The sequence below is a fragment of the Acomys minous genome (assembly GCF_964271855.1).
Source record: "Acomys minous genome assembly, chromosome: 5".
NCBI lineage: Eukaryota > Metazoa > Chordata > Mammalia > Rodentia > Muridae > Acomys > Acomys minous.
Genome location: NC_140494.1, coordinates 104,443,430 through 104,471,382, shown reverse-complemented (window position 1 = coordinate 104,471,382; position 27,953 = coordinate 104,443,430). Strand labels below are relative to the sequence as shown.

General features: G+C 45.9%; 1 protein-coding gene and 1 long non-coding RNA gene across 9 annotated transcripts in view; one reads left to right on the top strand and one right to left on the bottom strand.

Annotated features, from left to right (window-relative positions):
• The first annotated feature begins 14,352 nt into the window (after positions 1–14,352).
• On the top strand, positions 14,353–22,634 carry LOC311598332. The gene is made up of 2 exons (XR_014779533.1): positions 14,353–15,354; positions 20,598–22,634. It is a non-coding gene; the product is annotated as an uncharacterized lncRNA (long non-coding RNA).
• The window catches only part of DDX6 (DEAD-box helicase 6), a 72,098-nt gene continuing 64,778 nt past the window's right edge, over positions 20,634–27,953 (bottom strand). For all 8 annotated transcript variants that reach the window (XM_084783373.1, XM_084783372.1, XM_084783375.1 and 5 more), the window contains exons 13-14: positions 26,566–26,748; positions 20,634–24,856 (exon numbers count right to left, since the gene is read on the bottom strand). In XM_084783373.1, coding sequence (XP_084639499.1) covers positions 26,573–26,748 — 176 coding nt within the window. In that variant the 3' untranslated portion in view covers positions 20,634–24,856; positions 26,566–26,572. The remainder of the gene's footprint in view (positions 24,857–26,565; positions 26,749–27,953) is intronic.

Genomic DNA, 27,953 nt, shown 5'->3' with positions numbered 1-27,953 from the left:
ATGCCATGCCATCTGGTTCTAATAATTTCTCTCAAGCTACCTCCCATCCATAATCCCAAATACTTGCTAATGTTCTTCATCTGGGCCACATCTCCATCCACACAGGCCATGTGCTTCTCTTCCATCTAACCCATGATGGCGCAACCTTCTTCTCCTCTCTTCTCTGGTCTTTCTTCCCAAGATTCTTTCTGTTTCCTCCAAGCCCAGGAACCTTAGCCACGCCTATCTCATTTGCCCTGCCCAGGGGTGCTGGCTTTTTATTAATTAGCATCAAAATACATCAGACCAACACCATGCAGCTTGGGGATGGTTATTATTCAGCTGTGGACTCTGGGTGCTACACTAGGGACCAGCCAGGCAAGATGGGCCAACTGGTGAAGGAGTGGCAAATATGCCATAAGGGTAACCAATGGCTTTCTGATTAGATTTGAAGCCTATGACCCAGGAAGGAATTCATGTCTGATCCTGTACGCCTGGTCAAGAGCCCTGGGCTGAGGAAGTAATAGGCCCTGGTGTGAAAGCTATAGTTGTTTTTGCCAAATGGGACATGACATGCTCAAGAAATTGCCCTTGAAATAATCACATGTATCTCTCACTAGTGCTTTTGTCAGAAAAAAATTTATTTATTTTTGTTTGAGACAGGATCTCTACATAGCTTTGGCTGTCCTGGAACTTGATATATAGACCAGCTTGGCTTTAAACTCAAGAGATCGACCTGCCTCTGGCTCCAAGTGACGTAATTTGTTGGCGTACTTTTAAAATCTATTTTTTTATTTTGAGTTCCTTATATCTCTCCATTTTCCACCCCAATCCCTCCCAACACCCTAACACCACATAGGAGAGAAAGAAGGTTAGAGGGGAGAGGGGGGCGTAGCTTAGCTGCTTCCTGCTGTTCAGGGGTCATAAGGTTCCTTGAGGCAAGCTCAATCTTCCATTTCAGAGTAACTCGAACTTCTCCTCACACTGCGTCAACAGCAACCAGGAGCAGCAAGGGGGGGAAGCACCAGCAGCCTTCTTCTCTCTCTCTCTCTCTCTCTCTCTCTCTCTCTCTCTCTCTCTCTCTCTCTCTCTCGGAGCCCCCAGTCAGACCACGCCCCTGCACGAGGTAGTTCCCAGCTGACCAAGATCACGTGCCCTCTCAGGAGATAATTATCAGCTGCGGACAAACTGGAGCAGCCCCCATATCCCACACCTGGGATTTAAAAAAAGCATGTTAGCCGGGTGGTGGTGGCGCACACCTTTAATCCCAGCACTTGGGAGGCAGAGGCAGGTGGGTCTCCATGAGTTCGAGGCCAGCCTGGGCTACAAAACAAGATCCAGGACAGCCAGAGCTGTTACACAGAGAAACCCTGCCTCGAAAAAACAAAACCAAGGGCTGGAGAGGTGGCTCAGAGGTTAAGAGCACTGGCTGTTCTTCTGAAGGTCCTGAATTCAATTCCCAGCAACCACATGGTGGCTCACAACCATCTATAAGTGATCTGATGTCTTCTTCTGGTGGGCATGCCTACATGCAGGCAAAACACTGTATATATAATAATAATAAATAAATATTTAAAATATAATAATAAATAAAATATTTTAGAAAAAAGAAAAACCAAAACACCCAAAAGCATGTTTACATATAAACCCAAACTCCCACAGCAGGGATTAAAGGCGTGTGCCATCACTAAGCCTAGAAAGCTTCCTTATGCCATGGACCACAGCAACTGCGGACTCAGAGTGGTCAAAGGGGGAGACTGTTGAGCACTCAGCCATAAATGGGACATCTGTGGCACCGATGCTAAGGCTCGAGAAACACCAGAGGGAAGAGGGCAGGATGGAAGAGCTGGACGACAGGGTGGACTCCTGTCACATGTTCTCTCCCAGCCGTGCTGTGGCTGTTGTGCTCTTGACTTCACAGCACAAGACTGGACAGGACTAGGCCTGCCAACACCCTGACATGGAGGAGGAGGGACGTACAGGGCTCCAGACTTCCCTGAGGTTTATAGCAGCGAATAGGGGAGTGAGATATGTCTTCTTAGTAGTGTAGCCCTGGTAAGGTGCCCATGCTCCTGTAAGTAGTTCCTCATCCATGTTCCTGTAAGCAACCATAATGAAACTCAGTGGGTCACCCAAAAGGGAGACAGGAAAGTGAAAATGAGATTAGTTTGGAAGATGAAGGGCAGGGTTAAGGTAATGGAAGTGGATATGATTAAAATATATTAAATATATATTTGTTAAATGTCATAATGAAACTGTGTATAATCAATACATGCATACATACACATGCATATATACATACATATGTATATACTTACAGTGATATGTGTGTGTGTATATATATACACACACACTACAATTCATATATATACATATACGTGTGTGTGTGTGTGTGTACATACACATATGCTAAGTCACCACTCCAGCCACAGGGGCTACAAAGAGCAGTACTTGCCTGCAGCTCCGGCCTCTGTGGTGCCCAAGCATGGCCACTGGGGGCCGCCACAGCCCTGACTGTGCCACCCAGAGATTGGCACAGCTTCACCTGGAGAAGAAGGCTCTTGACTAAGAGATGTCAGAATGAATGACAAAACTGGTTTTGACTCAGTTCTAAGTAAGGCAGCTGGACAGCCACCTCCCAGGTCTGAGGGAAAGTGGCTTAATTAAGTCTAGACCCCACCCCAGCCAGGAGCTGAATTTCCAAAGTGCCCACCCTGAACAGAGGGGCTTACTCTCCCCAAGGGGGCCCCCAGATCTCTTATCTGAACCCACCCACGCACCCATGAGCTGTTAGGGCTTCTGTTGGAGGGAGTGTTTAATCCTGAGATCTGCAAGAGAAAAACCACAGTTCGGCTACTGTGGTTTGAAGGAAGCTTTAATTAAGTACTGACCAGGGTGGACTTTGGTCAGGTCTGCACTCTGGAATTCCCAGCAAATGGTGACAGACATGACTGTAGGGGCTTCCTAAGGACAAAGACATACTGCCACCATATGACTTTGGTTTTGGTTTTGTTTTTTTTTCCCAAGAACTACATACTGCTCCCAGCATTGCAGGAAGTCACCTGTCCCTGGGCAGGTGGGGATTACAGGTTGACCTGGGGTTTTCCATTCCCCCCTGGAGTTGTACCCTGGGTCAAATCCTCAATTCTGTGATGGGCACTTGTTTGTATTGGGGTACAATAACCATCATTTTTATTTTTTATTTTTTGGTTTTTCTAGACAGGGTTTCTCTGTGTAGCCTTGGCTATCTTGGCCTCACTTTGTAGACCAGGCTGACCGACCTTGAACTCAAAGAGATCCACCTGTCTCTCTGCCTCCCGAGTGCTGGGATTAAAAACGTGCACCCCCACTGCCCGGCTCAGATCCCCTTTTCGTAATGTTTATTTGAGTACAGCCAGATTATAGTCCTGAATGGTTTGTATAGAAATAATACTTTCCTCTTAAAGCTGTATAATACTTCCTTGTTCTTCATAAAGCAGGTGAAGTGGGCTACCACACTGTGGAACTATTTCAGTCAATGAATCTACCTGTTGACAGATCTGAGCTTCCTCTTCTGGTCCGCTTTTGTTCCCAATGCCAAGGAGTTTTCTTTTTGTAGCATTTTAGCTTTTTGTGGGAGGCAAGGAACCACATGCTCTCTCTTGTAACTGCTTCCAGCTGAAACTGGGACATTGTTGCCAGATAACAGGACCGCTGAAAGACTAGTCAAAGGCTGGCCCATTGTGCATTCATCAGAAACATCAGGTTAGCTCACCCGGCTAAGGAAACAGGGAGCAGCAATCACAAACCCTGGACTTGTTCACATCCACTTTCAACAGGTCCAGGCCTTAGCATTTGCACTTCACAGGTGTACCCTGGATGCTGTCAGGTGAGCCGATATCTGCTGAGACAAATACAGACTAGGGACAGAAGTTAAAATTTAGGAATTTACTCCCGGCATGGTGGCATACGTCTTTAATTCCAACACTCAGGAGGCAGAGACAGGTGGATCTCTGTGAGCTCAAGACTAGCTTGGTCTACAAAGTGAGTTTCAGATCAGCCAGGGCTACACAGAGAAACCTTGTTTCAAAAAAAAATTTAGGAACTTACATTTGGATTATTCGGGTCCATGGTCCTAGTAATTGGGGAAAAGGAGGAGTCTCAAGACCAGGGAGACGTCATTTTTTTTGTTTTGTTTTGTTTTTTCTTTTTCTTTTCTTTTTTTTCATGACAGGGTTTCTCAGTGTAGCTTTGGGTGCCCTGGACTTGCTTTGTAGACCAGGCTGGCCTAGAACTCACAGAGATCTGCCTGCCTCTGCCTCCCAAGTGCTGATATTAAAGGCGTGGGCCACCACATCCGGCTCCAGAGATCCCATTTTAGGACTATCCAGGTGGGAATCTTAGGCTTAGTTGGAGTCCTCTTGACCTGTGACAGGTGAACTCAGATCTTACGACTTCCATGATTTCCTGAAGCTTACATGAATTTTTAGTTTACAAAAACAGATAAAAGTTCTAGACATAGCTGGGCGTGGTGGTGCATGCTTTTAATCCCAGGACTGGGGAGGCAGAGGCAGGCGGATCTCTGTGAGTTTGAGGCCAGCCTGGTATACAAAGCAAATCCAGAACAGTCAAGGCTAAACAGAGAAAACCCTGTCTCGAAAAACCAAAAGAAAAAAAGAAAGAAAGAAAAGGCAGATAGGTTTGCATTGCTACAGGCTTCAAAATAAAGGACAAACGGGCTACAGGTGTAACTTTTCATTAAGGAACACACCTTGCAAATGACTGTTGTCAATAATAACTACTCTTATTAGCCGGGCATTGGGGCTTATGCCTGTAACTCCAGCACTAGGGAGGCAGAGGCAGGGATCCCTATGAGCTCCAGGCCAGCCTGAACTAGAAAGAGAGTTCCAGGACAGCCAGGGTATTACACAAAGAAACTCTGTCTCACTATCTTGGGCGGGGGTGTGGGGGGTGGGGGGTGGTGGACCTATTCTTGTCTCTGGTAAATGATTAGTGGTTTAAAGCCCATGCACCTTTGGAGCATCTAAGAAAAAGTGTTTTTAAAGTATACAAAGGTCTAAGGATATGAAAACTTTAAAAGTTCTGAGGGTTTCAGCAAATGATTTCTTCTCTCTTTTTTTAAAATTTATTTATTTATTTACTACGTATACAGTATTTTGCTTGTGTGCCAGAAAAAGCCAACAGATCACATTATAGATGGTTGTGAGCCACCATGTGGTTGCTGGGAGTTGAACTCAGGACCTTTGGAAGAGCAGACAGTGCTCTTAATCTCTGAGCCGTCTCTCCAGCCCAGCAAATGATTTCTTTTTTCTTTTTCTTTTTCTTTTCTTTTCTTTCTTTCTTTCTTTTTTTTTTTCTTTTCTTTTTTCTTTTTTTTTTTGAGACAGAGTTTCTCTGTGTAGCCCTGGCTGTTCTAGGGCCTGGCTTATCTGCCTTTTCTTTTTTTTTTTTTTTAAAGATTTATTTATTATTATGAACACAGTGCTCTGTCTGCATGTTACACCTGCAGGCCAGAAGAGGACACCAGATCACATTATAGATGGCTGTGAGCCACCATGTGGTTGCTGGGAATTGAACTCAGGACCTCTGGAGGAGCAGTCAGTGCCCTTAACCTCTGAGCCATCTCTCCAGCCCCCTTATCTGCCTTTTCATAACAAGAGACCTGATAGCTCTAAATGCATCAACATGGTGCTGCAGCCTTCAGGGAAGGAACAGGAGGTTGTCTGTTGCTGAAAAGCTGACAAAGCTATGGTTAGCCACAGATGACATCAGAGATCTGAGAAGGATAAATTACAGCAAGAAGCATAATCCAAATGGCCTATGCACCAGTTACAATGACAGAGAGCAGCCCATCACCTGGACAGTCATCCAGGCTCCGATGGTCTCCATGGTATTGTGGGCAGAAGTACCAGGACAGAATCAGTCTTTGAAGATGAGAGGCTTTCCTATGGAGCGCAATCATGGGGCACTGATCTTACTTTGTCTAGTTAAAATGGGGTAATCAATTCTCCAGTGTCTTGCTTGTCCACAGTTTGGGCCGGGCCTTAGCAGCAGGTGAGGCATTTGGGGCAGTCTTTACAAGGGTTAGTGTTACCACCACACTCCTGGGGGAGTTGTCATGCCCCATTATCTTCTTGGAGACTTTAAGGGTCATTGCTAGAAGCTGGGGTGTCTCTGTATGTGGTAATAAGCTTAAATATCTTATTTTTTCTTTTTGGCTTTTGAGACATGTTTCTCTGTGTAGCCTTGGCTGTCCTAGACTCACTTTGTAGACCAGGCTGGCCTGGAACTCACAATGATGGTATTCCAGCAAGACAGTGATCTGAGCAATCTGGCAAAGGGCTTGAAACAATATTTCTCAACCTATGGGTCATGACGTTTTGGGGGTCAAAAGAGCCTCTCACAGGGATAGTCAGCGTCACTTGCTTGTCAGATGTTGCATTGTGATTCATAACAGTGGCAAAGCTGGGTGTGATGGAGCACGCCTTTAATCCCAGCACTCAGGAGGCAGAGGCAGGTGGATCGCTGTGAGTTCAAGGCCACCCTGTTCTACAGCATGAGTCCGGGACAAGCCAACGCTTCACAGAGAAATCCTGACTTGGGAGGAAAAAAAGAAAAACGAAAACTAAAAAAACCAAAAAACAAAAAACAAGACATTAACAGTTAGAGTACTCTGCTTCAGAGATCAAGAGAAATTTTCTCTTTTTTTTTTTTCTTTTTTCTTTTTTCTTTTTTGGTTTTGTTTTTCGAGACAGGGTTTTCTCTGTGTAGCCTTGACTGTCCTGGACTCTCTTTGTAGACCAGGTTGGCCTCAATCTCACAACGATCCACTTGCCTCTGCCTCCCAAGTGCTGGGATTAAAGGCATGCGCCACCACCGCCTGGCTAAGAGAAATTTTCTTAACAAAATATGAGGTTTCTTTTTTTTCTTTCTAAATAGCCTCCCCTCATAACCCAGATACCAGAGGCTGGGCCTCTCTTTGTTTTCTTGGATTCCAAATTCATGCTGGGCCAAATGCTTATCTTGGCCCCCAGTGTTGTAGACTATCCCTGTGGTTCCTTAGCTCTACCGTGCAGCCTAGGCATTAGAATCCTGTTGATGCGTGCCAGGGTGCTGGGCCTCTCAGGGTACTTCAGCTCACAAGGGCTTCTTCAGGGCTACAAGGTTAGGAGAAAAAAATCCCCCAATTAACTAGAAGTCCCTAGCAGGCTGTGGTACATTTTCCTTTGCTGTGAGTCGGGGTGCATAAACCGTGTCAGGTCTTCCCATTTCCAGATAGAGTACCCCATAACCAGAGTCCAGAAAGAAAAAAAAGAAAAGAAAAAGGCAGAAAAATGTCACTATGCCTTACCAAAGGAGCCCTCCAAAAAAAAAAAAAAAAAAAAAAAAAGGCTTGCTATCTCCTTTTTCGAGCATGGACATTCTCTGTGATGGCAGGGGTGGGGTTGGGGTGGGGTGTCCAGAGTAGCCATCCAGGCCTGTAGTGAAGACCACTTGAGGCAGAATGGTCTTTGTCCTCTTGCTGGGGCCTCCAAATGTTCATCCTGAGATTCACAAGAGGAAAACCAGTTCCACACTTTTGAACCAAATTTGTTTTTTTGTTTGTTTGGTTGTTTTGGTTTGGTTTTTTGAGACAGGGTTTCTCTGTGTAGCCTTGGCTGTCCTGGACCCGCTTTGTAGACCAGGCTGGCCTCTTTGTAGACCAAGCAATCCACTTGCCTCTGCCTCCCAAGTGCTAGGATTATAGGTGCGCGCCACTACGCCCGGCTAATTTTGAACCAAATTTGAAGCAAGTTTTAATTAAATACTGACCAGAATGGACTTTGATCGGGACAACTCTCTGGAATTCCCAGTGAGTGGTGATAAGACATGTGTCTCAAAGCCATAGGACCACCCTATTTTCCCATACGACCTTGCTATTTTCTAAGAACTACAACTCCCAGAATTCTAGGAAATTAGCTGGTCCAGGGGCAGGCGGGAAGGGAAAAGAGTGCTGGGACACTTCGGACAGGTTAGGTGTGTCGCTGAGGGCTTCCCAATAGAGCAGAGGCGCCAGGGAGAGGATGAGGAGCCCTGTATTCTGGTTATGACTGCCAGGACAAGCATGCCCCTACAGCCCAGGTCAGGCCCTGGCAGATAGCCTCTGCATCTGTACCTCTGATGACTAGCCCAGGGCTCCCAGACTTTTGGGAAATCCCACAGGTAGAGACAGGACACACTGTTAGGCCAAGATCTTGCTGTCCTAGAAGGTTCCAGACATTGATGTGGCTGAGGCAGGAGCCAAGGACACTGGGCTCTCAGTCAGGGAAGGCAGAGCTGCCCCTCCAGACCCTTCTTGGCCTTGTCTCACAGCTGCTCCCAGTGGCCTCAGCGAGACTTGCAGGCTAGGACAGGCGCTGGCCTCAGGCAGGGAGGGTCCTGTCTCCAGAATGCCAGGCCTGCCCCCTGTCCCCTCACCTCCAAGTACTTGAGAGCCTCTTCAGCAACACTAGTGTCTGAGAAGCAGCCAGCCCAGAGTGGGGTGAGGTTGGAGGGATAAAACTCCAGGTTCTTCTTCTCCTTTTCCAAGTCGTAGTCGAACCAGGCACCCTTCTGTTCGTCCATGGCCTCCATGGCGGCCAAGCGCTGGGATTGCAAGTTCTGGTACATCTGGCTGTATAGTCCCGCCTTTAGTAGGACCCTGCTCTTGGATATTAAGGGGACCTTCCCGCCCACCCCCCAAGGAACCTCTAGGACAGAAGGGGTCATCTCTTATCTCCAGATCCTGCAGGGAGCCTCCCAGACCCCAGGAAGGTCTGAAGTCCTTGTTATATTGTTTAGGATGAAATCTACTAGTTGTCTGGTTGCTTTCTTTATTGTTTATTTATTTTGCATGTTTGTGTGAGGTGTATGTGCCCACGTTGAGGGTGAGTCTATTTTTTTTTTAATATTTTTATTTAATTTTTAAATCTATGTGCATTGGTGTGAGAGTGTCAGATCTTGGAGTTACAGACGGTTGTGAGCTGCCATGTGGGTGCTAGGAATTGAACCCAGGACCTTTGGACCTTTGGAAGAACAGCCGGTGCTCTTAACCACTGAGCCAACTCTAAGCACACGGAGGCCAAAGAAGGATGTCATCACTTTGTCCCCTAGACAGTTTCTCACTGACCTGTGTTAGGCTGCATCCAGTGAAGCTGCAGAGGACTCTGCCCTCCACACACTAGGGCTATAGGCCCTGGTGACAATGCCCCACCATCAGCCCTGCTCCCTTCTTCTCATGAGCCATCTCCATGCCTCGGCCTGTTCTACTTCAGTCCCAGACACCTAGGACTTGGTGACTCTTGGAAGATAACCTCAGGACCTTTGCATTTCAGCCTCCTTTGTCTGGCTGTCCCCTCTCTACCTGCTCCGAGATGTTTCTGGCCACTCATTACCTCCTCTGAGACCTGTCCCATCCTGGATAACACTGCTTGCCTTTCACATGGTCTCCTTAATTGTTTTCTTTCTTTCTTTTTTCTTTTTCTATTTTTTTTGGAGACAGGGTTTCTCTGTGTAGCCCTGGCTGCCCTGGACTCGCTTTGTAGACCAGGCTGGCCTCGAACTCACAGTGATCCGCTGCCTCTGCCTCCCGAGTGCTGGGATTAAAGGGGTGCGCCACTCTGCCCAGCTCCTTGCCTGTGTTTACTGATATTGTAAGAGCTGGTGACATGGAGCTAGGGTGAGTGTGCTGTATGTCCGCATGGAGGGACGCTGGAGTTCAGAGGGAGGTTGGGCTTGCCCTGGGACACAGAGTCCATCAGTTTGACTGACTTGCCCTGGGACACAGAATCCATCAGTTTGACTGACTTGCCCTGGGACACAGAATCCATCAGTTTGACTGACTTGCCCTGGGACACAGAGTCCATCAGTTTGACTGACTTGCTCTGGGACACAGAGCGCACCAGTCTGGACTGAACCCCAGGGCCTCTTGACAGGCCCTAGGCTTGCCTTATACCCAGGGAGGTCCAAATAGCAGCACAGATGGACAGACAGAAGGCTGTGGCCAGCAGCTCTGGGGCCTCGTGTGGGTATAGCTTGTCCCAAGGTGTAAGACTGATGCTGGAAGCAGCCAACTGTGCAAGGAAACAGGCCGAGGCTCTCTTTTCCAGAGAACTGTCCAAGGGCTGCTGTGGAGACTTTGCTTCAGTGCGCAACCTGGTGGCAGAAGTGGAGGCCTTTGTGGTGGGACCTCTTGGAATTTTATGTCCTGTTCTGGGCTGTTCCTTAGACAGAAAAGACCCTGGTAAGGAAAAAGCAAAGCCTGCAAGGCCGGCGGGGCAGGGGTGTGTAGGAGAGCTATACTTAATTCAAGAAATGAGAGGTGGAGGAGGGTGTGGACTAGGCCAGGCAGGCAGGACTGGCTTCTCTGCACTTTTGCTGCAGCTTGAGCCATGCAGTGCCATCCCTACCCTTCAACCTCTCCCCCGACTCCCATCCCCCCCCCCCCCCCCCCCGGCCTCTGCCACGCCAGGACAGAGCTTCCCATTTGGCTAAGGCCTCTGGCTTAAACCACAGCCACTTATGGATCAAAAAACCAAACCAAAAAACAAAAAAACAAACAAAACAAAATAAAAAAAAAAAACGCAAGCCCTTGCACACATGAGCAGGGCCTGGGGGTGTCTCACCCATTCCTCTTCCTTTCTGCACAGGACAGCAATTTTGCAGAAAGGGGTGGAGGCAGCGTGTGGGCCACACAGCAGCCAGCTGCAGCTGCCTGCACCACCCTGCCTACTCTACCTGCCTGAACTCTTGTTAGCACCCCAACCACTGTGGCTTCCGGTCTCTCCGTGGGAGCATGGCATGTGCCCAAGTGACTGAGCATCTCCCCGCTGAGCCAAGTGTTCCACTGCCACGGCTCTTGTCAGCAAAATCAGTACCACCTGGTGACCCAACTCAAGCCATGCTGCCCCCATGGTCGTGCTTTACCCCACAGGTGGTGCAGTCCCTGGGATTCACAGTGTTCAGAAATCTCTAAGAAAAACATTAAGCCAGGAATGTGGCACATGCCTTTAATCCCAATACACAGGAGGCAGAGGCTGGTGGATCACTGTGAGTTGGAGGCCAGCCTGGTCTACAAAGTGAGTCCAGGACAGCCAAGGCTACACAGAGAAACCCTGTCTCGAAAAAACAAAACAAAACAAAAAACAAACAAATAAAAGAAGAAAGAAAAAGGAAGATGTTTTATTTATTTTTTTATTCTTTTGTTTGTTTGTTTTTTTGTTTTTTGAGACAGGGTTTCTCTTTGTAGCCTTCGCTGTCCTAGACTTGCTTTGTAGACTAGGCTGGCCTTGAACTCACAATGATCCAGCTACCTCCGCCTTCCAAGTGCTGGAATTAAAGGAGTGTGCGACCATACCCAGCCTAAATCCTAGCAAACCCAACTGAAGACCATACCAGGCGGTGGCCCCTGGTTGGGTGTGTCCCGTTGTCTTTGCAGGTCTTTTTATTGTTGCTGTTTTAGGATGTTTTATATTCTTGCTTTTGTTCATTTGAAACAGCGTGGATCTCACTAGGGAACCCTGGCTGGCCTGGGACTAGATATATAGACCAGGCTGTCAAACTCACAGAGATCTCGGCCTCCCTAGTGTTGGCACTAAAGGCATTTGCTACTGTACATAATCCTGGAAGAGCAGGATGTGCTCTTGAGATCCATGCCCTGCTGGGTTGTTTGTCTTTTCTTTTCATTTTTTAAAGACTTACTTTAAGATTTTTTATTATTTATTTTCATTTCATGTGCACTGGTGTTTTGCCTGCATTTATATCTGTGTGAAGGTATTAGATTCCCTGGAAATGGAGTTACAAAAGATAGTTGAGAGCTGCCATGTGGGTGCTGGGAATTGAACTAGAGTCCTTTGGAAGAACAGCCAGTGCTCTCAACCACTGAGCCATCTCTCCAGCCCCTTAATTTTATTTTTAAGTGTGTTTGTGTGCACACGCACCTACGGAGGCCAGAGGCGTTGGACATTCCTAAAGCTGGAGTAACAGGTCGTTGTGACCTGCCTGGTGTGGGTGCTGGCAAACTCAAGTCCTCTGGAAGAGCAGCATGTACTCTTGAGATCCATGGTTTTGTTTTTTGTTTTGTTTTTTTTCTGGGATAAGTTCTCTTGGCCAAGCTGGCCAAGAACTAAGTATCCCAGGTTGGCCCAAACTCACAGCAATCCTCCTGCTTCAGCTTCTTTGTACTGGACAGCCTCTTTAACTCACACCAGTCCCAGCCTCCTGTTAAATGAGACAAACCAACCTCTTCAATGTTTAAGCCACTGTTTCTGTCCTGGCTGCTGCCAGATGGCATCTTTAATGGCGCCTTGTGCAGAGTGGCTGTTGTTCACTGTTTTGTTTTGTTTTCTTTTTCTTTTTGGTTTTTGAGACAGGGTTTCTCTGTGTAGCCTTGGCTGTTCTGGACTAATTTTGTAGACCAGGCTGGCCTCGAACCCACAATGATCTGCCTGCCTCTCCAATTAAAGGCGTGTGCCACCACGCCTGGCTTGTTGTTGTTTTTTTCTTTTTTCTTAAGAACTTCCTGCCGGGCAGGACAGCCTGGTTTATAGAGTGACTTTCAGGACAGCCAAGGCTACATAGAGATAGCCTTTCTTGAAAGAAACAAAGACAAACAAAGAAGCAAATATGAAACAAACCAACAACAAAATCCTTTTCATTAGGACCCTTGTAGTGACAATTTGTTTTTTGTTTGTTTGCTTTTTGGGGTGTGTGTGTGTGTTTTGTGTTTTGTTTTGTTTTGTTTCAAGACTGGGTCTCTCTGTGTTAGCTTTGGCTGTCCTGGACTCACTTTGCAGACCAGGCTGGCCTCGAACTCACAACGATCCACCTACCTCTGCCTCCCGAGTGCTGGGATTAAAGGTGTATGCCACCATGCCCGGCTTGTTTTATTTTTTAAAACACAGACATACTATAAGAGGATATATATATATATATGTGTGTGTGTATATATATATATATATAAAATTTTTTTTTTAACTAAAGATTCATTTATTGTGTATACAGTGCTCTGCCTGCATGCCTGCATGCCAGAGGAGGGCACTAGATCTCATTTTCATTACGGATGGTTGTGAGCCACCATGCAGTTGCTGGGAATTGAACTCAGGACTTCTTGAAGGCTCTTTACCTCTGAGCCATCTCTTCAGCCCCCAAGAATATGTTTTTATTTTGATCCCAGGTGTGGGGATGCGGGGTGGCTTCAGACTGTCCACAGCAGGAGATCAGGCTTTGCCTCGTGCTCTAGCAGAGGTGTGGTTTTGCCAGCTGCAGATAGTTTCTTCAATTGTGTAATGTTTGGAAGTCTGGGAACTTTTCAGAGACTATATAAATGCTAGGGACCCAAGAGGTGGGGTAGGTGGTTGTGGTTGGTTAGTAGTCATGTACAAAGGAGAAACAAAAGGAAATAAATTAGATTCAGGGATCGCTCTCTCTCTCCCCTTTATTATCCTTTCTCTCTTATCTATGATAGGGGGTAAAAGAGGGTGGGGATAAAGGGTGGGAAAAAGAAGATCCCACAAAGTAGCAAAGACTAGCTACAGACCCTGTCCTTCGCCTCCGTATCTCCATGGCATTTCCAGGCAGATACCAATGTCTCCATGGCCTCTCCTCTTGTACATGTAGATATGCATGTATTTAGAAGCCAGAAGTCATCCTCAGGTATCTTCCGCTATTGCTCTCCATTTCATGATTTTCGAGACAGGGTTTCTCTGTGTAGCCTTGGCTGTCCTGAACTCACTTTGTAGACCAGGCTGGCCTTGAACTCACAGCGATCTGCCTGCCTCTGCCTCCTGAGTATTGGGATTAAAGGCGTGTACCACCACCACCACCCAGCTCTCATTTTAATTTTTGAGCAAGAATTTCCTACAGAACCCCTAGCCCACCAATTTGACTAGACTGGCTGGCTAGAAATTCCCAGGGCTGCCTGCTCCCTGCCTCCCCAGCACTGAGACTGCAGGCAGTGTCGGAGATCCAAGCTCACTCAGGTCCTGGAGTTTGTGAGGTGAGCACTCTAGAGCCCGAGCCGTCACCCCGGCCAGTTTTGGAGCTCTTCAGTATTCTTGCCTGCCTGCTCCAGCCCTGAAAACATACATACAAGTAACATTATATAAGCTGAGCAGGTGGTATTTATGTATTTAGGAACACACACACACACACACATAAATATGTAACAATACTTAATGAAGAAAAGCCATGAATTTGAAAGAGAGCAAGATGGGGTGTGCGGGAGGACTTGAGGGGAGAAAGGGGAGAAATGATGCAATGATATTATAATCTCAAAAAATAAGAAATTATTATTATTATTAATTATTATTTTGTTTTTCGAGACAGGGTTTCTCTGTGTAGCTTTGACTGTCCTAAACTCACTTTGTAGACCAGGCTGGCCTCGAACTCACAGCGATCCACTTGCCTCTGCCTCCAAAGTGCTGGGATTACAGGCATGTGCCACCACTGCCTGGCTGAAATTATTATTTTTTAGAGGCCATGATGTCTACATAGGGATGTCAGCAACCACCTTCCTGGCGATGTAGAACAAGGCTGCTGCCTGCCTTCCTCACAGGTGTGCACCTGCTCCAGTCACCTGCCTTTCATGGCACTCTCAGGCAAAGAACTCTTAGTTCCCTGGAGGTTCCGTGATGCCAGAATGACGTGACTTCGTTGTACCAACCATGGAATGCTGACATGGTCAATGTCATGACCCATGACAAGGGTCTACTTACACCAAACTGTTCAACTGCTAGACGTGTCACGCACCGTCCTGCTGTATGTAGCCAACTGGTGTCATTTGGAAACTAAAAACTCCCACCAGGCTGGGTAGCTTGGCCCCATCTGACAGGAGAAAGGACCCGAAGGCTAGCCTTGAACAACAGCTTCCAGCCGAGGAGCTGCAGGCATCCAGTGATGGGAGGAGACACAGCCGTGGGATGGCAAGCCGTGGTGTGACTGATCCTCCCACAGCGCATAGGCAGCCACACACCGTTCACTCTCCTAGAATAGCTACACACCTGCAGATAAGCAGTTTCTGTTGTGGTGAGAAACAGTGGAAGAAAGAACTGTAAAGGCAGGCCAGGGCCCAGCTGGTCCTGACTGTGGCAATTCTTTTTTTTTTTTGTGGTGAAGTTGCTATGGTCCTCACACCTCCCACTCACTTTCAATCAGTGCCACCTGTGGCCACAGCCACTTTAAGCCACAGAGACACCTGTGCAAGGGGTAGCCAAGCCTGTCCCCAGACCACTCATCTCGGACCACTAAGGCAACTCTTACTGAGAGCCTCAGAGACACAAGGCCAGGTTTGGTCACATTTGTTCTCCGTAAGTGCAGCCAAGTCATAACAGTTTGTTGGAGCCTCAGTTTCCTCTCTTGGTAAGTGGGGATAATGGCAACTCTCTTCAAAGGCTGTTGTGATGCGGTCCACAGGCGGGTAGCTGAGGGCAGTCTCTGGGTGGACACACACCAGTTAGCCTCCTGCTCCACTGTGCAGCCTGTCTTGTGGCTGACGAATATTCCACTGACCTTGAGAGAAGGTATGTTTAGGGCATGATTTATAGTGTGCTGGCTAGTTTAGGTCAGCTGATACAAGCTGGTGTCATCACAGAGGAGGAGGGTGCCTCAATTGAGACACTGACTCCATAAGATTGTGGTTTTTGGAGACAGGGTTTCTTTGTGTAGCCTTGCCTGTCCCGGACTGGTCTTGTAGACAGGGCTGGCCTTGAACTCATGGCGATCCACCTGCCTCTCTGCTTCCCAAGTGCTGGGATTAAAGACGTGCACCACCATGCCCAGCCATAAAATGATTTTCATTGCTACTTCATAACTATAATTTTGCTACTGTTATGAACTGTAGTGTAAAATCTGAGTTTTATGATGGTCTTAGGTGACCCCATGAAAGGGTCATTTGACCCCCACAGGGTCGAGATCTACGTTTGAGAGTGCTGCTCTAGGAGGGCCTCCTTCTCAGCCTCCATCACAAAACGGCTCCTTATGGACCCCTCTGCTTATCTGACCCCAGCCTGTGACCTGAGCCAAGAGAGAAAGGTTTACTTGGGGAATCTCTCTACAGCACAGTCAGATAAGCAGAGAGCAGCCTCAGAAGAGTGGAGCAGGACCATGTCCCAGGACCTCGCCCTGATCTGCTTGATGCACACTGCCTCTTAGCCCAGTTGCTCACATGAGAACAAAACAGCACGAAGGGCAGTTTGGGGCTGCCCAGGTTCACAAGAACCACATCTCAGCAAGGGAAACAGAGATCCAGAAAAGAAGAGGGAGAGGAGAGGAAGGGGGATGGGAAAGGAAAGAGGAGACAAGGAAGAATAGCAAGGGGGTGAAGAAAAGAGACAGACTGAGAGGGTGAACGAGAGCAGAGTCGGAATAGGTCAGATATAGCTTTAATCCCAGTACTCAGGAGGCAGAGGCAGGCCAGCCTGGTCTGCACAGCGATTTCCAAGCCAGCTAGGGCTACACAGAGAGACCCTGCCTCTAAACCAAACCAAACCAAACCAAACCACCCCCCACTCCTCGAATGAAAACAGAAAAGAAAAACTTGGACGTGGGATAAGCAAAGTTATCTCAGATTCTGATGATCCAAAATTTGGCATTCTTACTCCTCTCCTGCACATCCCCCCCCCCTCGAGACAGAGTTTCTCTGTGTAGCCCTGGCTGTCCTGGACTTGTTTTATAGACCAGGTTGTCCTCGAACTCACAGAGATCCACCTGCCTCTGTCTCCTAAGTGCTGGGATTAAAGGTGTGCGCCACCACGTCTGGCTTGAATTTGGCATTCTTATCTTAATTAGCTTGTATTTAGCTAATCTTATCTCTCTCTCTCTCTCTCTCTCTCTCTCTCTCTCTCTCTCACACACACACACACACACACACACACATGCGTGCGCGCGCGCCCAATATTTAAGACTGCTTGGAAAGACATGAAACACACAGCAGCATAATTTAGAAGCAAGCATTAGCCAGGTGTGGTGATGCAAGCCTGTGGTCCCAGCTACTGGTGAGGCTGAGGTAAGAGCATCACTTGAGTACAGTGACTAAGACCAGCCTAAGCAACGTAGCATGGCTTTGTCAAAACAAAAGAGTAAGGAGAGAGAAGACAGCATTTCAACGGCTATTGAATCAATCTGGGCCTTATATCTTTCATTAGTTCTGACAACTTTCAACCACCATCTATTTCCTTTCACTCCTTTTGTCGTTTCCCTCTTTCTTCTCTTTCCTTATATTTTTGGATAAGGAAGCTCTGAATGCCCATCCCTGTTTATTTCCTTCTAGTTCGATGTAATTTTCATGTCAAAGTGACACTGTTTGCTACATATTTTTTTCAAAGGTTTATTTACTATGTATACAGTGTTTTGCCTGCATGTGCACCTGCACACCACAAGAGGGCACCAGACCTCATTGTAGATGCTTGTGAGCCACCATGTGGTTGCTGGGAACTGAACTCAGGACCTTTGGAAGAACAGCAGTGCTGTAAACCTCTGAGCCATCTCTCCAGCCCTTATTTACCTAATATTCTCATCTCTTACACGAACTGGCAATATAGCTCAGTTTGTAGCATGCATGAGTTGTGTCCCCAGAACCATATAAACTGGTCATGGTGGCATATGCATGTTAGCTGAGCACTTGGAGACTAGAAAGGCATTAGGATTTGGAGTTCTGAGAGCACCCTTAAGCACACTGAGCTGAAGGCTAGCCTGGGGATACATGAGCCGCTGCCTCATAAAACAAAGTATCAAAAATATGCTAAACTTCTCTGCAGGAGAGGGTACCAATTCTTCCACATCACTTTCTCCTCAGGCCATGTTCAAGCCTCCTCCTTTGACTGAAACATTTAGCTTACATAGTAGGAGAATGGGAAAGAAGAAAAAAGAGAATTGATTAATGAAGCAAGAACTGCTCAGAACCTTGTAATAGTCCTCATTTCTGCAACTGGCAGGGCGCTCACAAATGCTCATTGCAACTTGCTTCCTGCACGCTCTTGTCCTGAAACTTTGCGCTCAAACAAACTACCTTTTTTTCCCCCCTAATTTAAACAAAACTATTTTTCAGACCTACAGATCAAACCCAGGGACTTGCACTTACTAGGCAAGCACCTTACCAAGATATATGTCCAGCCCAAACTGTCATCCTTGAGTCATCTGGCCTGTGAGCTGTCTAGCCTACCTAAGACACTGTCACTTTTATCATCATATTGGATGGGAGCCCTGAGGGACCTGCCTTGTCACAGACGTATTCTTCCTTATCCTGAGTATAGCCACAACCCAGTTTAATTTTTCCAACCAAGATCGGCCACTGGATGTAGCATTTTGCCTGTTGGTTCCTTTACCCCAAGTGGGCCAGGGAGAGCCTGTTTCTAGTTTAACAGAGCCACTGCTGAATCCCCCGACGTAGGTATTCCTCCACTGAGAACCAAAACTTCTGGACCAACAAAGCTCAACGCTGCCTGGTAGCGTAATGAACTAGGTGACATGTAACTTGTGGGGGGCAGCTCACAGCATGCTGACTTGGCAACACATACTTAATGTAGCAGCGGAAGGTTCAAGTTGTGCTGTGTAGGCCTGGCTGTCCTGGAGCCTGTTCAGTAGATCAATCAGACTGCCCTCAAACCAGGAGATCTGCCTCTGCCTCTGGAGGGCTGGGGTTAAAGGCATGTGCCATCACCACCACCTGGCTAGAACCTCATTCAGTCTGTTTCCTGGGGCTGCTAATACCAAGAATTTATCAGACTAGATTCCAACAAGAAACAGATGACACACTCCCAACATGTCATGTTAGTGTGAGGGGGATTTATTAACAGGCCTAGGGGAGCCCAGCAAGGGAGAATGACAGGTGACAGAAGAGGTGGGAAACAGCTTCAGACTGAGGTTTTTTTGAGACCAAGCAGCCAGGGGATCCCTGCCATAAAGAATGGAAGGAATGAAAAAAATGATTACAAGGGAACTTGAGGACTGCACGCTTTCCTGCCTCTGAATTTCTGAGGGGGTTGGACATCCCTGGGAAGTCAGTCTAAATGGAAGCCAGAGCTCGGATGCTAACTTAGCCCGTGTATGGAGAAAGTGAGGAAGCACCTGGGAGGCAGACACTTGGTGCCCTAGGCTGGAGGGTGTCAGTGTGGCTATGGGAATTCCCTAGGCTCTTACAGCACATCTACCCTACAATCTCAAGTGGTTCTTAGGCCAAGGACGCGTCCCCATGCCTTCATGACAATGTAGCAGTCACAGAGCCGAGTCTCAAGGTGGATAACCTGCTGTGACTTTTACACATACAAACAGTCAACATTGGCACATCATAAATCCTGAACTAACTGCTAACTTGGGTTATCCTAAAACAGAACTTACGTTTCACTCCACAATCATGCCTAGCTGGCCAAATCCAGCAGGAGCAAGAGTTTCTGAGGGGAAGAGGGAAGAGGAAGTGATGGAGAAGAGGATTGGGATCCTTTTGCCACAACCTCCAGACTTTACGCATGTTACACTCCTACGGCCCATTTTTTTTGTACAATGCCTTGCCAGGTTTTTCTTGCAATATGGCTGCCCAATAGGCCAGCATTCTTTATTGCCCTCCTCCCACAGAAAGAATTCTTTGCATTGGCATAAATCAATTGTTGGTGTGGTGGCACCCGCCTGAAACCTCAGCACTTCTGAGGCAGAAGCAGGAAGAAAAGTCGAAGGCCAGCTTGGAATGCATACAAAGCTTTCTCAAAATAAACAAGCAAAGCAAAACTGCATCCACTTTGGGCCCCTCCCCCGCCCCCAGTCCTACAACGCTCTGAGCAGTCATCTTTTAGCTGAGCCCTACATTTGTTCTTGTATACAATATTGTTATGGCACAACTCCCAATAGTTTACAAATGGTTCTCTACCTGTAGGTTAAGACCACTCTGGGTTCGGAAAACCCTTTCACAGGGATCACTCAAGGCCATAGGAAAACACAGATGTTTACAATTCTTAACAGTAGCTAAGTTACAGTTATGAAGCAACTAAAACAATTTTATGGTTGGAGGTACCACAAAATAAGGAACCATATTAAAGGGTTGTAGCATTATAAGGCCAAGGGCCACATTTTTGTTTTCCGAGACAGGGTTTCTCTGTGTAGCCTTGGCTGTCCTAGACTCACTTTGTAGACCAGGCTGGCCTCGAACTCACGCTGGGATTAAAGGCGTCCGTACCACCACACGTGGTGAGGGCCGCTGGTTTACAATCAGTTTGTGGTTCTGTGGACTGCAGTCCCCTTCTCTTCCACCCCATCTCTCCACTTGAGGCTGATCTTTTCCTAGCAGATCTTCCTGTACCTGCGCACTCTGGGGGAGAACTGGCAAGGGCTGTCTCTGGGGATTCTGACAGCTGTGCCTGTCTACCAATTGTTCCTTGTAGTTACCTAAGATTTGTGAGTATGTTCAGCTTTACACCTGACTAAGTCTAGGAGCTGAGGTGAGGACTTAGAATCCCAATGGATCCTGGCTCTTCACCTCTATTAAAACTTGTGTGCACAGCAGGAAGTGTAGGGTGGACAACAGAAGCCTTCAAGTTTATTCAACTAGGCTCACAAGACTGTTGAGAACAGGATTCATAACCTCAAGTACAACGGTAAAATTGTACTTCCTACAGGCACAACCTGCTTCAAGAACATACATGCAAGACACCTGGAGTTCCAGTGGGCTTTTATTGAGATAAATTAACAAAAACAAATAGTCAAGATTTTACCAACCATCTTTTCTGAACCGTGTATAAACTTGGTAAGCCTCCGTCCATAGACATGTACATACAATGTAACACATCCCAACAAAAACACACACCCCCACTGGAACATTTGCCAATTAAAGCCAATTTTCCCTTTCCCCAAATGTTTTCAAAATTTTAAGTTCCCACTGTTCAAAGTGGAATTAGTCCCTTGTGGCTAGGGACACTAGAATTTTCTTATTTTTACTGAACAAAATTTTTAATTTTAATTTTCTAATTTGTTTTGTTTCAAAAAAAGGGAAGTGACTTTGTATTCTCCAGGCACCCCTCCCCAAGAACCACTGGTTAAAATACAGCAGCCTGTATCTCACTAACCCAGGCCCACCCCTCCCTTCCCCGGCCAGCTCTTGTCTACTGGAGATTTAAATACACCTCTGTTGGAGTCTGTCAGCTGTGGAGGGGCAGAGGCCAGGCCAGGCTAGCTCCCTCTGACCTCATAACTGTTACAACCCTTGGACACTTAACTCTTTATTCCAAAGATGAGTTTTTATATTAGAGAAGAAAATAGATTTGCTTTGGGAGTTTTAAAAAACTATCTTTATGAATATAAAGAACTACAAACTCACCAAAGTCCACATAAATTCACCCAAAAGCTGGCTTACTTCACCTCCCATGAGGCCAATAATTTTGCCTGACAAAGATATTTGGCAAGAAAATCATTCCACAGTAACAATTTTAAAGATACACAGAAAGTTGAAAAAAATGTATCCAATTAAAATAACATGGCTTAATTCCCAAGAACTTATTTCATCTTTTTGTTACTCATCTAAAGGTCAGGAGTGTGGCTAAAGGCAGTTTCCCATGAGGTTATGAGCTTCCAAAGTGTTTCTAAATCCTTAGTGCAGACGCCCTCCCTTTTGGGACATAGTACCCTCCCTCCCACCCCTATTAAAACAAAAAAGACAAACAAACAAACAAACAAAAAACCAAATCATCAGAATGAGATGTTTTGTTCCAACACTTTTCACTCGAAGCTTTGTGCTGTGCTGTGCTGTGCTGACAGAGCACGATGCTGTCTAACACAAAGCAGGAGGCCCAGGAAAGATGCCCTCATCTCATTCTGAAAATGAATTATGATGCCCACCCACCCACCCCACCATTTGGGGCCAACCCAATGTTATGATGCTGGTACCAATTTGGAAATAATTTAGAACTAGTTAGGTTTTCTTTTCCAGGAAAAAAATCATTTTATGGTAAATGTATCCCATTCCTAAGAAAGTTTCTTTCATGTTCAGAACATAAAGGGAAAGAACAAAACAGGCCCTGAGGCAGCGAGGTGTGTGTAACTTATTACACAACCACATGACCAGAGGCTAAAAGCACTGAGGTGGATATAGTTTGAATATTAAAAATGGGACACAGTTCACACCCAAATGAACCATTGGAGAAACAAAAACAAAAAGCAAACAACAAAACCTATAACAATTACTTTAAAAATGGCTGGAAAGAACCTGAAAGAATTTCCAATAGTAGTAGTTCCTTATTTTAGGAGGGATTAAAAAAAAAAAAAAGAAAAGAAAAGAAAAGACCAGGCTTTGACCTGATCAGTAGGGCATCTTCCCATTAACAGCTCCTGTGAGCTAAGCACCACCCGCTCTGCTGCCTCTCTAAGACAGTGACTCACGGGTGCCCAGCTAGTCCAAGTGCCACACCTCAGCAGAGGTTGCACTTCAGAGTACTCTCCATGTGGACTCTGTGCTTTAAGAGGGACCCATTGGCTTGTGGCACCTGGCAGAGCAGTCCAAGGGTGGCAAGAGACTGCACTTTCTGTTGAGTTACCACATGCCCTCTGGCGAGATGACAGATGGCATTTATCCTCCTTTTCCTGCTCATGTTCTACATGAAGATCCCTCTTATCTCGCCAACGGCAGGAAGGAGGAGAGCTGCATCAGTACAAGGGCAAGATTTGTTGGTCAAAAAGTTATTTTAAGACCCCTCCCCTACCCTCCCTAAAAAAGTGGCTTCCTTAATTTGGTTTATGTTTAGTAACCAACACTGAGCGGACTTGCCTTTTGGGGGTTTGTACCGTGCAGCTCTTGCTACAGTTGTTATGGGGTCACGGATATGTCTGATCAGGAGGCATCTGTAGGATTTTAATCCCCAAGAATTTGGGATAAATCACAAGTAGTTTTGCTTTAGTACTAGGCAAAGTCGAAAAGCAACTTCGAATAACAGATCCCTTTATTCAGGTGAGTTAAGCATGGAAGCATACACGACATACCTTGTCATAGTTTAAGGTTTTGAAAATGATGGAATATGGAAATCAATTTTTAAAATTTTGTTTTTTGCTTTTTTTTGTTCCCTAGATGCCTCCTGACTGACCTAGTATACTGGGTTAAAAGGGAATTAAAAACAATTTTAAAAAAAAAGTTCACTGGTTTTGATTCATCTCACTCCTTTTGCCTGGAGATCAGGCCAAACATCAAGCATGTTGGGAGGGGCACAATGTAAAGCAACACTACCCACCTAACGCATCTGCCAGCAATGTACAATGCACAATGACAGACAGCTCCTGTCCGGCACAGAGAACGGCAAGCAGCTTCCTGCAGCACGGAAGTTAACAGCTCTCAGGGGTAGCCCATTCCTGCAAAAATGTATGTATGAGGGCGGGCAGAGCTACTCACTCACACACAGACAACTATGCTCCGAGGCCCGTGCTGGTTCAGTCAAGTGCAAATGCCCACTCACACCACTTAGCTCTCCATACACTTATCATACTTCAAGGAAGATGAATCTTTGTTCCCCTCTGCAGAACTTGGGAAGTTCCTCAAACTTTCAGAACAGGAGAACCAAATCACAGAGCTTCTCAAAGCCCTCAGGAACCACAGATTTCTACAGCTTCCTTGCTCTCTGCTAAGACCACCACATATGCACCACAAGAGCAGTGTGGCGCAGACAGTGCACCCTGGGCGTGTGGGCCCTTTTCCAACACAGGGCCCTGCAGAGGTCTGCTTCCTATAGTTAGAGGCCAAAGCAGTTTTTAGAATTTAGTGTTGCAGAAAACTGAGCCCCTCTCATCTTTAGCTGCTCCCATAATCACTCTAATCCCTTAATCCCAGCAACCTTCATCCAAAAAAAATAATATATATATGTATGTATATATATATATTTATATATATATATATGAACCCAGAAAAAAACCTATTTACAAAGTTTATACAAGTATACACATCCAATTTTCTACGGGACGCGCTTTGCCACGAAGGAAAGAGGGTCAAGGCTCCGACAAGTCTTTGCATCAGTGCCTTACTGCTCATGGAGACGTGTGAGCCAGGTTAGTGTTCTGCTGTAGAGCACAGAGGCTTGTCATGTGGCTCCTGCAGTGAGAGGCTGCTCTTTCCTTTGGGAGCGACGATGGTGCGTCTACTCAGCCCAGAAGAAAATTTTACTTGGTACTGTTTTTTTAAATACATGTATTTACAGTGTGGATGGACTGCAGTTGTGAATCAACTCCTCCATATAAAGAAAAGGAAAATGGCGCTAACATCACTAGTCCACCTTCCGGCCCTGGGCACGAGTACTGGTAGAACAGGAAGAGAGACTTCAACTTGAAACCAAAGTGAAGAGGCAAAGGAAAAAAAGGAAGAAAGAAAGAAAATAGAACATGACTTTGTTGATTCCTTGGGCTGTGTGGAAAAGATGATATTCTTAATGGTCTTGTAGCATAAGGCACTTCGCACAAATAAGTAGTAAGCTCTTCAGGCTTAAAAAACGGATGAATAACCAGGGAGAAGTTGAAATGCAGTAGAGTCAGCTATTGGAGAACTGTAGACAGGCATGTGTGTTCACCGAGACTCTTCTCTTTTTAGGGTTTCTCCCCTTCTTTTCTTTTTCTCCTTCCTTGTCCCCTTTCCCCAGAAAACATTTTTAAAAACCAGCAGTTAGTGCAACGAATATTCAGTCAGCACACAGTGCAAACAAGTGGAACAAAAAAGGTCGATTTCTTCTTTTCAGTTTCTCTTCACCATTAAAAAACAAAAAAACAAAAAAAAGAAAAAGGTCTGAGCTCTTATATAACTCTTCATAGTTCCAAAATAAAGATGAAAAAACCCACAAAGAGAAGAGCACCCCCCCCCCCACAAATGATGTGTCACAGATCCAAGGAGCCTTCTGTAGTTTGTCAAAGCCTACAGAAAAAGTTTAGAAATTTAAAATTAACATCCATGGAAACAACATAAAACGAAGAGACATGTATTTACAACCCTTATCCCAAACTTTTCTCCAGTACTTTCTCCTGAAACTACTAGTATCTACCAGGACAGGAAACTACGTAAGAGAACTTTAGCTGGAGGTGGCAGCTCAGCATGTAAACGTGTGCGCTCAGGAGGCCGAGGCAAGACAATCACCGTGAGTTTGTTTCAGTCAAGCTGGGGCTACAGACTGTCCCAGAAAAACCAATCAACGACTTTCCCCACACACGCCAGGACAGAATGAGATTGTCAAATTCTAACTGTAGACAGTGTTCACACAGTAACTAAGAGGCCAAGCTTGGTTGTATACATCTTTACTCCCAGCACTTGGGAAGTGGACCACAGAGACTAGTTTTCAAGGCCATCCTACAGTAGATGAGGAGTTTGAAGGCACTTTTTGCTACCTGAGCCTCTCTCAAAAATAGAACAAAATAAGCAACAACAGCAACAACAACAAAGTGAAAAAATAATACAGAAAAGGCCTTTTGTTTGGGAGACAAGGCTGTATAGCCCAGAGTAACTTCAAAATTCCCAATTCTAAGTTCCCAGAGTATTGACATTACAGAGTTAACACCATACAGGGCTGAGAAATTCTCTGAAACTACAGTAATAGTTACTGCATTTGTGGCAGGCCTGGAGACTCAATGGTGGACAGTGCTCTGCCTTGGGCTAAACCCCTAATTTAAAGAATTTAATCCCATGCCAGGCATGGTGGCACACGCCTTTCATCCTAGTACTCGGGAGGCAGAGGCAGGTGGATTGCTGTGAGTTCAAGGCCAGCATGGTCTACAAATCGAGTCCAGGACAGGCAAAGCTAACACAGAGACCCTCTCAAAAAACCAGGAAAAAAAAAATCCCTAAATTAAAGTACACTCTGTAACTTGAAAATAAACCACCACCTCCCAAACCCTACCAAGGTGTCAGAAGGGGCACTTTATACCTCATTTTAGTTCAGAATTTCATACAACATATCTGTTCGTTTTTTTTTTTTTTTTTGAGACAGGGTTTCTCTATGTAGTCTTGGCTGTCCTGAAACTCACTTTGTAGACCAGGCTGGCCTTGAACTCTCAGCAATCCGCCTGCCTCTGCCTCCTGAGTGTTGGGATTAAAGGCGTGTGCCACCACACCTGGCAATTTTACCTAACTTATTAGCACACCCATTTAAGAGAGAGACACACACAGAGACACGGGGGTGGGGGAGGGAGGGAGGGGAGAGTGGGGGCTAAAAGGGGGGAGCAGGAAATATTTTTAAACCAAGACTGCCAATGCCCGAAATCTGCATTAGGCGTTATACACATCACCATGCTGAGGATGCTGTCTCAGGAGTAGCGCTGGCTTGGTCTCTCTCTCTTTTATTATTATTTTGGGGTTTCTCTGTGTAGCCCTGGCTGTCCTGGACTCCCTTTGTAGAACAGGCTGGGTTTGTACTCACACAACTCTGTCCGCCTCTGCCTGGGATTAAGCTGTGTGCCACCATAACCAGCCACTGGCTTAGTCTCTAATCAAATGGTTGCCTCACCCAAGAGATTCTAGGTTTGCATTCTTATTTATGACACTGGGTGCAACTATTGCTAGCACATGAGGTCAGAGGAAAAGAACCCATTTCTTTCCTAAATCTGAAGGGTCTGTCCCCGTGAGGTACGTACGTGCTTGTTAAGGTTTCTCATCTTCTACAGGCTCACTGTGGTACTCTGCCACATACAGGCTCTTGTCAATGTTGCTTGGGATGGGTTTAATTTCTGTTCCCAGCTGCTCCTCAATACTTTTCAGGTTGAAGCGATCATCATATGTGATCAAGTTGATGGCTAAGCCAAGATGACCAAAGCGACCTAAAGAAAAATGTGCTTTATGAGTTTTAAATGTGTGAAAAAAGCTCAAGAAGCGGCAAATAAAATGTCTTAAAGCAACATGTATGTACAAGTCTGTAATGTCGCAAAACACACAGCATTAATATTTTCATTTGGTGCCTCCTCCTCCTCTTTTTTTTTTCTGAGACAGGGTTTCTCTGTGTAGCCTTGGCTGTCCTGGAATTCACAGAGATGCACCTGCCTTGACCTCCCCTTGCACTGGGATTCCAGGAGTGCCACCACACCCAGCTTGGTGCCCTTCGTAATGGCAGAAACAAGACAGAAAAAAACAGAAACAAAACAACTTACAGTCTTTCCCTTGGCACATCAACTGTACTGAGTAGGCACGGGCTTTTCTCAGCCACTATTCCTTAGATAATACAGCATAACAACCACTTAAAAGTCCACTTGATCTGTACATGGTACTGCAATTAAGTTTATGTGTGAGATTTGTACCAGTTATATGCTAATATCACATGCTTTTTTTGTTGTTGTTTTGTTTAGTTTTTCTTTTGACTTTTCGAGACAGGGTTTCTCTGTGTAGTCCTCTATAGACCAGGCTGGCCTCGAACTTAAAGAGATCTGCCACCACACCCAGCTCATATTTTACTTTCTTAAAAATCACAAAATGGATGCTTGTTTATAGGGCCAAATTACACACATTGAATAATATATCCACACACTACACTAGCAATAAAGTTTTCTTGTATTTCACTTTAAATATATAGTAATTATTTTAGCCTTTTTTTGTGTGTGTGTGATATACTATGCAGTTTACCTAATTTTTTTTTTTTAAATAACAAGTTGCAGTTACAGGTAGGTTCTTTTGTTTTGCTTTGTTAAAGATTTGTTTGTTTATTATATATCCAGTGTTTTGCCTGCATGTAGACCCGCAGGCCAGAAGAGGGCAGCAGATCTCATTATAGATGGTTGTGAGCCACCATGTGGTTGCTGGGAATTGAACTCAGGACCTTTGGAAGAGCGGCCAGTGCTCTTAACCTCTGAGCCACTCTCTCCAGACCCTACAGGTAGTTTTATGCTATCTGATGTGGGTGCTGGGAATCAAACTCTAGAGGGTCTTTTAATAGGAAATCCATCTCTCCAGGCCTTCCATCCCCCAGCCTCAGCCTCTTAAGCCCAGAGATTATGGGATATGTGCCACCACGTGCAACCTGTTTACTTTTTTC